This window comes from Mya arenaria, chromosome 10 (genome assembly GCF_026914265.1).
Source record: "Mya arenaria isolate MELC-2E11 chromosome 10, ASM2691426v1".
Taxonomy (NCBI): domain Eukaryota; kingdom Metazoa; phylum Mollusca; class Bivalvia; order Myida; family Myidae; genus Mya; species Mya arenaria.
In genome coordinates this window covers 4,836,335-4,846,377 of record NC_069131.1, presented here as the reverse complement: position 1 = coordinate 4,846,377, position 10,043 = coordinate 4,836,335, and the positions used below count along the sequence as shown (strand labels likewise).

Below are 10,043 nucleotides of genomic sequence, written 5' to 3'. Positions count from 1 at the left end.
CATGTTTTGAGAAGAGATCATGCAAACAATGGATACAATAGACGTGTTTTACAAACAACACCGTCCGAGTTTTCCATCTAAGTTATATCTTTATTCGTGAACCGACTTTTTATAGCTCGCTGTATGTAAAATTAAGAAACTAGTTACACTATTTATAGTTAATACACACGAAAAAAAAGTGTCTTAACTTTCAATCAATTTCTTAATAACGCCTATCGATTTTGAATGCAGTCCGTAGATACCATTTTTTTGTTTTCCATATACTTTGAACGCGCAAAAGAATTATATAAAATATAATTTTCGGATTCAATTTTCAAATTTTCGGCAGAGAATTCTCTTCACATCGGTTTGAATGTAATGAAGATAATTAAACAAAATGCTACTTTTTTATTAACCTGCACCGGCACTGTAATCGGTCCATTGTTGCCGATTAACACTGAACATTTTGTTTTTAACTCGCTGCTTCACTGCCTCTTTTTTGTTACGATATAATCTATATCATATGAAAGATAATGATTCTTACTTTAAATGGGTGTAACAATTGCATTAGTAACAATTTTAGTCATTAAGTTATGACGATTTTCGGAAGATCACTCCAATTTTTAAACTTGAACTGGCTGTCAAATATTGACGATTTTCATTCAACGGCTTTTTAACTCGCTGTTTCAATGCCATTGTTTGTTTTGATAGTGTTTTATTTTATATCATACGGAAGGTAATTTCTTCAGCTTTGTATCGCTGTATAAATTGTAAAAATGCCATATTTATAAGTTATGACGATATTCGTGAAGGTACACCTGTATTCACTCGATACCGCACCTCTGTAAATCAATAAGCGCGCATTGATATTGATCAAGTCATTGTTATCATATTCAGACTGTCGTGTGATTTAACATAATTATGATTTCTTTAATTCTACTCCCAGGGTATACTCGGTACGCAAGCGGTTGGTACTACTACTATAACGTAATAAGAGACCCTATAGAAACCCGGAACAAATGATCTGTCACCGATCCAATACGAAATAAAATTGAATAACCTATTGAAATATATATGTTTTGTTCATTGGAAGTCATTTACTGCTTGAGTAGTGTATCAGCTTTAAATTGAATATTAACGCTCTTAAAGTGACAACCTTTATTTTTGAATGATCTGTTAAGCCTGATGATTGCATTGTGTCGATCAAAGGCAATTTTATCAAATCAATATTATATCAAGAAAACGGTCTAAATTTGCTTTAAGCTTGCTCATATAATAGTTCAATTATGTTCAGATTCGTATTTCGTACACTGGTATGGGGTAGAATTCAGTACAAAATTCAATTACGCATGAATCATTGTACACTTGTATTAAAATGAAACCCAAAATAAAACCAAGCGATATCTTCGTTTAATGACATCTGTTTGTTATATCATTCAAACATATTCGTAGTATTAATCAACCTCAAAGGACGGAATAATAGCAGTGTAAAATGACAAAAAGGCAGAAATCTTCTGGAACTCGTATATTTCGAGTTTTAATGTGATACCCAAATTTCTCGAAAGTTCTTACCCATTACACTCTTCAGTAGCTTATTTTATTATTTCATCTCCATTTCCTACTTTATCTTGATATTTCTAAATACAAATAAGTTTATTGTCTCCAGAATAAACATATTACACGCATTATTCAAAAACAGAAATAGCTTTATCCTGTTATAAAAGATTTGAGATGATTCGAGAAGTTTGGGCCTGGTTAATGTTTGTGTTGCCCGAATTGACATTTATACAACCAAGTACACAACATTCTATGTTATACAAAACAAAGCGTTAATTTGAAACATTTGAATCAGTTCATTAAACAACAGTTAATTGATCAAAACAGGTTGATATTTCGGACTTATTATAAACAAACAAATAATAAAGAGATTGGATAAATTATGTGTAACAAGATAGAGGAAAGGTGCTTTTAGAAGTAAGGTAAAATTAAATATTACTAGCTTAAAAGAAGATTCGTATTATAAATGACAGTAGTATGTGTATATTTCAGATATAAAGATACACCAGCCTGAAAGCATACTAGTATGTAAGAGTGAACTGCTATTAAAAACTTTATTTTCTATTTGTTGCCATTTCCTATTAAAGGTATAACATTTTGTAAAATATTCACTTGTTCATGTTACCAGTGATTTATTTTACCGTGCTGCCGAGATCTATTGTAGAACAAAATCTGAAGACCTCTTCAGTTTTATATGTTAACCAGAAATATGAACAATTTTAAACTATTGTGTACAAACAAATTATGTCTTGGACTCTCTTTTTCTCAGAACTCATGACTATTAGAGAACACGAAACTCGAGCGGATTTGAAAAGCAATCATTGCAAATGTACGTTCCAAGAAAAATTATCAAACAAAACAATCTTACCTAACATAATTATGATTTAAATGATGAATACTTTACAAGATGAATGTGTGAAATATAATAGTACAATTAATAAAATCTTCACTAATTTGATATTTTTACACAACTGTATATTTAATGTTTTTAATACAATTAATCAAACACATGAAGGGCTTTATCAGGCCGGTTATCCTCCGAATACCGGAACATCACTTCTTCATGTCAGTTGAACGTCGCTTGCGTAGATAAAGTGTACGCCGATTGACGGTAAATAGGCAAACGAATGGCGTCGGCATTTTTTTCAGCGTGATTCACTTATTTGCAAGAAGTTATTTCGTAGAGCATCTTGATTGGCCTGCACCTGCGAATCTTATATAAATAATGATTGTCCAAAGCAATAACCATTATTTTATCTTAGCCAAGTTGTCTTCATAAATATTGTAACGTGTGCTTTATGTCGATGTTAAAGCGGTAAGTCTTTATTTGTTTCACTATCGAAACCGTTGAATTCTGACAAATTATGATGTCGAACTATTGTTAACATAACTTGAATTCGCTCTCATGAACTTGATTAAGTTGCTGAAGGCCTGCTTGGAGTTGGAATGATAGATATACTCTTTTACCTGCCGTTGTTGAATCAACCCTAGGGACTTGATTCTCGGCTTGAAATTCAGCTGATGCACTTGATTGACTTCCAGTGGAACTCTTAGACACCTGTCGCTGGAATGTTTTACTTTCTTTCAGCGTTACAGTTTGTCTGTGTGTGTTCGTTTGTTCTCCTATCAGCATAGAAATTGCCACAACTTTGTTATGAACTGAATCTATATCGTCTTTACAGATGATGGCGCCGCTATCGCCTTTTGTTGCAAATGTTGTTTTGTCACTCGCAGCATTTCCCTCCTCGTCAGATGAGTCTTCGTCCTCAATTCCCACTAGATGTCTTCTATGTCTTTCAAAATATTCGGGCATTGCTATTTTCCCTTTTCCAGGCGACGACGTGGCGCCCCAGATATACACAAGTTCGCCTGTAAGTGCACTTATTCGTTCAGTTGCAAAGTCAAAAACTTGACTCTCGCTTTCATTCCCATCCGAATTTTTCTGTTTTGTCTCACATATTTTCAACAGTTGAGTATTTACTTTTGTTGCACATATGTCAATGGGATTAGAAAATTGCAGGCTATCCTGGTGAGGCAATATTTCTCCTAAGGTTAAATTTCCTTGCGGTCTGATCATTTTCAAAACATTGTTCTCTGCATTAGAAACGACATGGTTCGCGGTTAAAACGCACATATTTGTAGTACCCTCTCTAGTTTTTTCAGCAAACCCACCAAGCGTACCAAAGCTGCCTTCTATTGCAAACACCTTGCTACCTACTTTGCAGTTTGATGAAAAGCTTTCATAATGTGTCCCAACCCTTAAAACGTAATTGTCGACATCAATATTTAACCTTGCTAAGCTTGCATTGATATCAAGAAGAAGTTTTTGCTTTTCTTCTTCGTTCAAAATGTTACTGTTTGCATAGAAATTTAGGGTCCCAAATCTGTAGCCTAAACCCTTAATGCCTGCAATTTCCTGAAGGATAGCATCAGCGATCTAAAATAAACATTTAATAGCATGTGCATTCAAGAAAAACACATTAATTTAAAAATGTGAAAAGATCGTATTGTTATTATAATTAGTTTATTTAAAAGGCACTTTGTTGAACGTATTAAAGCCACTGTTACATACGTCCGAACTCTTATAATATATTAACGAAGTACTGAATCAAACCAAATGAAAGGCATTGTTATATATAATTGCTTACGCATTTGTCGACTTTATGGTCGATATCTCGTGGTTTGGGCTTTTCGTTATCGGGTAGGTTACTTCGCCCATACATAGCAATGATTTCGCCATGTAAATCTCTTATTGACTGCTTGTTTTCGTCAACAAGTCGGGTATGTGCCTCCTTGGAAACAGTCAGATATTCCTCCACAGTGGAATCGCGGCTGTCTGAAATGATAACCGAAAGGATATAAGTGAAAAACTTTGATTTGCTAGAACAATTGAAGCTCACATAGTTTGTATCTTATTTCAAATCATAAGTCAAATCGATACCTCAAACATTTGTTGGGATGATACCCAATCAAATGCATTCTACTGATTGTGAAAGGCAAAATACGTACATTGTCTGTGGGTTTGGACAGAATGGTGATCACCTCTAATAGTCGAAGGATTGATAACAGGACTATTCATTGCAATTGTTTGCGCGCCTAAACAGTTTTGTAAGGCATGGTAGTACGCCTGGTCATTACATCCTCTGGTCATTGTTAAAAGAATGTCTGTTCTCTCTCGGATATGTCTAAGCGCGTACATTTCAAGCATGTTACAGATGTTTTGGGAAAGCTTTTCCTTGGTCGAAATCCAAATATGAACGTCATTTGCCTTCGATCGATGCTCATCCTCTACGGGGTTTTCGGCTACTAGTATGATTAAGCGCCCAAAGAAGCTTGGAAAGTCATTAGCCTTGAATGTTTCATAATCAGCAACAAAAATGGTAGGTATCTTTAGACCCTCTCTAAAGCTGGAAAAATTGAGTGTTTTAAACTCTTCAACATTAAACGTTTTTCTTTGAATCCTACTTGAATCGACAGGTTTATATGCTAATGTTCTGACGTCGACGGGGTCACCTTGACCTTTAGATGAAACGTTTATGACGACCTCTCCAAATCCCAGAACATTCGTGTCATCTCGAACCCCACATTTTGTAATGAGTCTATGGCTTTTTCGGTTGAGACGTTGTACGTGTTGACATATCTGCTTGTACCTCGGGTATGCCTCAGGGGGTAAAGTGTTTTGCACAATTCTATCCATACCGCCTGCAGTTTAAAAAACATATTTAATCAACAATTGCTTTCAGCATTACCTTAGGAACATACAATTAGAGAGAGAGAGAGAGAGAGAGAGAGAGAGAGAGAGTCAACTCAAATGATAAGATGAAGTACGCTGTAAAAAGGTAGATCAATATTTAAGTTTAGTGTATTGTTTACTTAAAACGTATTCATATCAAACTTGGGCATAGGGCAAACCAGCGTTTATCTGAATTATCATTTGATGTCTCTAGGACATGTAGTTATATCACTGCCATAAATAACAATCAAGTAGACAAAACAAAATACAGATAACTGTGGTAAGGAATAGTGATATTATCATAAAAATTCGACCTAGCCCTACATACTCATTGAAATATGATTTATATTGTGACTAGTTTCCATCGTCTTACAATAGCGCCCAAGCGAATAAACGAAATCGGTATATCATTTAAACAAATATGTATCCACTATTTATCATATAAATCCCTTTATATTTTTCTTACATGTTACAAAGCGGTGTAACTGACTTAAAAATGTTATTTTCATTTTAATCAAAACACTTGTTACCATAACACCATTTGTTTTTTTTTTGTGTGTTTTTTTAATAAGCATACTTACAAATTTCAAGTATGCCTACGATATTCTGAAAAAATCCTTTAATCCAATTTATTCTGAAACTCGTTCCTTACTTGTTAAGTTATTGATTTCAATTTCAATTATACCACACAGGAATTATTTAACAAACGTGAATGTCATTAAAAAACTGTTGGAATTTTTTCAAAATCAATAACCTTCTTTGAGTTCCTGAATGAACGTATTTGGGTCAGAATGCATTGACATTTAATAGTCCTCTTATCTCGTTACTTACTCTCTCTGTTATTCACGCTTCGGGAAATAAAATAATTGAAACAATATAAATTGACACATAGAAGGAAGTTTATACTTTTTCTCGTATTTACTAATCAGAACAGTGACTTAAACTATATTTACATATGATCAAAGATTGTACATTAATGAAAGATTTTAAGAAAAACAATGGCCTCTGCAACGATATCCATTATATGGTCAAATTCACAGATGGGACACTACAAGTGCTCTCATGCTATCATAACACAGAAATAAAACCATTTAAAGAACCTGGCATTTTAAAACGTAAATTTTGATATTATTCTAATCAACAGTACACATATAGATCGAGATGTGCATGTAAGTGATAACAAAATGAAATATATCGCGACAATGATTTGGAAAAGAATCTTTGAATTATCTAGGTTGACATTTATTTCTGAGAAAGCGAATTTTAATTTTCTAACCCTACCTTTACACTTTAAATACGTATCCTACTTTTTAAGATGAAATCACTGACATAGTTCATGCAAATATATCCGCTCTAAACTAGTTCGCTAGTTGAGCATTCAAATAAGCGCAATATGAGATAAGCTACGTACGATCATGTGACCATGTTTTCATGTTTATGTTAACTAAATATCAATATTAATATATGTGTCATCGTTTATTATGGATTTTAGTCGTGCAATTAGTTTAACAGTGGTCTATGTTGTTGTTGTTGTTGTTGTTGTTTTTCATTTGTAAACCTTTTACAAAAAGTGTTAGCCTAACATAGTGCTACATCAAGGATTTTTTTTTTTTCAAAAAAAGTATTTGTATAAAATAATAAGTAGCAGTACTTCTTAATTGCATTTAAATCTAATACTGCTCATATGTCCGTATGGTTCATTATACTTTCCAATTCAAAAATTATATCAATAAAACTTACTCAACTAACACATAACGTTGTGACAACATCGTGTCAACGTTGTACCAACCTTTCCGCTAACGTTGTCTTAATGTTATGCACAAAGCTGTCTCAACGTAAATAATGTGGAAGCTTTCTGAACATTTAGACAACTTTACTAGGCAAAATAACTGCGTACAACGTTGTTACCGCGTTAAAATGCATGGTTACCACAAAGTTCTGACAACAGTCCCGTCAACATTGATTTAAAATTATGGATAACGTTGTTCCAACATTTGGAATGTCTGATTTTCTTAACGCTGTAAAAACATTTTAGGCAACCAATACATGACCGCAATACAACGTTGTTACAAGTGGGTAAGTGGGGTAAACAAAACAAATAAAAAAAAACAATAATGATAAGTCACATGCTTATATTTACTACACGTATGCGTCATACATACCACGAAGTATTGATTTTGAATCATGTCTTGATATATCGAAGCAAATCTTAATAACATGAGTAATATTGTCATATTCATAAAGTTTCTGTCAGAACGTATTGACATTCAATGTTCCTCATATCTCTAACATAAGATCTGCGCTTGAACAATGAAATTTAAATCAAAGCAATGCACATATAAGGAAATAAAAAAAAATCTTATCAATACTTCAGTTATATTTACATATGATCACAAAAACAGTACCTTAAAACAATACTCTCATAGATTAATCGTTTTGACAACTTTCTTAGTTTGTGTATAGAAAAGGCCAATAATTGTGTTAATGCAGGGAAACCAGTGATATAAGACTGCTGACAAAACTCAGATCGATGCTTTTCATAATTGTGTTAAAAATATTAATGTTTTATGCCGAAAAACTCATTTATCTTGAAACATTATGACGTTTTTAGCATCATTTTTCGCACGTAAAAATGAAAAACTGCAATCTGATATTTTGCCAACAGTTGTATACCACTGGTTTTCAGATATTTACGCAATTTGCTCATTCGAAGACAAAAAAAAATAAAGATGTTTTGATATTGTAAGAAGACAGCTTAGCATAATAAGTTTCATTCATAAAGGAATGAGAACCATAGAACAGCCACAATAAAGCACCTTAGTATTTTCAAACTGTTCACATTTATGATATACTAGTCAATACAAGAAAGATCTAGATGTACATGTACTAGAACACAAAATGACTCTTATGGCAGATTTCTAAATAAGAATTTTCGAATTATAAAAGCAGGTGTAAATTTTTGACAAAACATGTGTAAATGTTTTAATTTTAACGTTAACATTTAACACAAGGTATATTTTTAAGAGAAATCATTAACCGAGTTAATACAATTATATCCGAAAATAAAAACAGTTTCTAGTTGAGCATTGAAATTATCGGTACGATACAAGCTCAGAAACTTTGTATCATGAAACCAAACTTCTTGTCTATTCCAATACATTATATTCATATACAATTATGCTTAATGTACATATTATTTACCAGTTTGGTTATCATGCAATTCATCTTTATAGTATATAAATATATATTATTAGTATCGAGTGTATGCAGCAATCCAACATGGGAATATCCTAAGCGTTCATTTATATAAATAGACTTTGTTTTAGGAGTATCAAGTCAAGATCACACCAAATTAGTCATGAAATTTGAATGAAAAATGAGTACTGGTTTCCCTTAGAAAAACGTAAGCCTTTAGTCTTATGTACCGATTAAAAAAGTAAACCTGTCTTGTTGATAAAATCAGTTAAGAATTAATGAATAGTTTAACATACCCATTACAATTTCTCCATTTCAAACTCACACATTACAGTGTTTAAAAACAATTAACGTTAATACAGGTAGTGGAAAATAACTATTAAAGATACAAATGAATCATCGACCCGGGCTGAGCTCGTCTTATTTATAGAAAAACCGGCCCTACATTATCGCTGCAAGCGCTGCAAAATGAAGGAAGTAAATGCAAACTTCAAGGGTGCATACTATATTTTCTGAAATGATCCTTCAGTGCAATTTAATTCTTACTTGTTCCTTATGTTTTAAATTATTTACATAAAATTTGAATTATTAATATAAGTTTTAAATTATTGATGTCAGTTTTAAATAAAATGATTTTACAATCATCAAATGATCGAACTGTTAGCATTTTTTTCAAAATCACTAACCTTCTTTGAGTTCCTATCAGAACACATTTGAGTCAGAACGTATTGACATTCAATATTCCTCTTATATCGTTACAACCCCTCTGTGTTATTCACACTTCAGGAAATAAAACAATTGGAGCACTTTAAATGGACACACTAGGAGGAAATGAAAACTTTTAATTCCGTATTTTCTAATCAAAACAGTGACTCAGGGATAATCAAACACAGTACATTAATGGAAGATTTTAAGACACAGTGGCCTCTGCAATGATATCCATTATTTGGACACATTACTGAAGGACTAACTCAATTGCTTTAAATTTTATATCCCAAGCCATCATAACACTGAAATACAACCAACAAATCACACTAGCATTTTAAAACGTACATATTCAAATCAACATTATGTAGATCTAAATGTACATGTAAGAGATACCAAAATGAAATTTCTTATGACATTGATTTGAATAAGAATTTTGGATTATTCAGGTTGATCTTAATTTTTGACAAAGCAAATTTTAGTCTTAACCTTACCTTTACACTTTGAACACGTATCCTACTTTTTAAGACGAGATCACTGGCAATGTTTATACAAATATAAAATACTGCTAGTGGAGCAGTCAATTTAACGTAATATGATATCAGCTACGTTCATGTGACCATGTTTATAACGGGTGTGTTAACTATATATATATAGAAAAATTAGATCATTTTGAAAAAAAAACTATAAACCTTTAAGAAATATAGCCATTCACTGAAAGATAAAGCCGTCGCTTAACTAAGGGTGTTTGTGAGAAGTTATGCACGCATGGTTTACATTAAATATACGGCTGTCGTACTCAGGGGCGTAGCTTCCTTTAGGCACTGTAGGCACGTGCCTACACATTTTTCTCAAAAATGAAAAAAATAAAAGT

General features: G+C 32.6%; 1 protein-coding gene across 4 annotated transcripts; it reads right to left on the bottom strand.

The window, feature by feature from the left end:
* Nucleotides 1–1,489: 1,489 nt before the first annotated feature.
* LOC128204081 (uncharacterized) lies at nucleotides 1,490–9,746 on the bottom strand. Of its 4 annotated transcripts, none has more exons than XM_052905423.1 (4): nucleotides 9,664–9,746; nucleotides 4,546–5,238; nucleotides 4,185–4,372; nucleotides 1,490–3,973 (listed from the first exon to the last, which is right to left on the bottom strand). In XM_052905423.1, the coding sequence occupies exons 2-4, from the start codon at nucleotides 5,231–5,233 to the stop codon at nucleotides 2,918–2,920; spliced, it is 1,932 nt and encodes a 643-aa protein (XP_052761383.1). In that variant the 5' UTR covers nucleotides 5,234–5,238; nucleotides 9,664–9,746; the 3' UTR covers nucleotides 1,490–2,917. The 4 variants fall into 4 exon arrangements, with proteins under 4 accessions (XP_052761383.1, XP_052761382.1, XP_052761386.1 ...); XM_052905422.1 differs by lacking the exon at nucleotides 9,664–9,746 and adding an exon at nucleotides 8,761–8,890; XM_052905426.1 differs by lacking the exon at nucleotides 9,664–9,746 and adding an exon at nucleotides 8,761–8,890 and having other exon boundaries at nucleotides 1,490–3,952.
* Nucleotides 9,747–10,043: the final 297 nt, after the last annotated feature.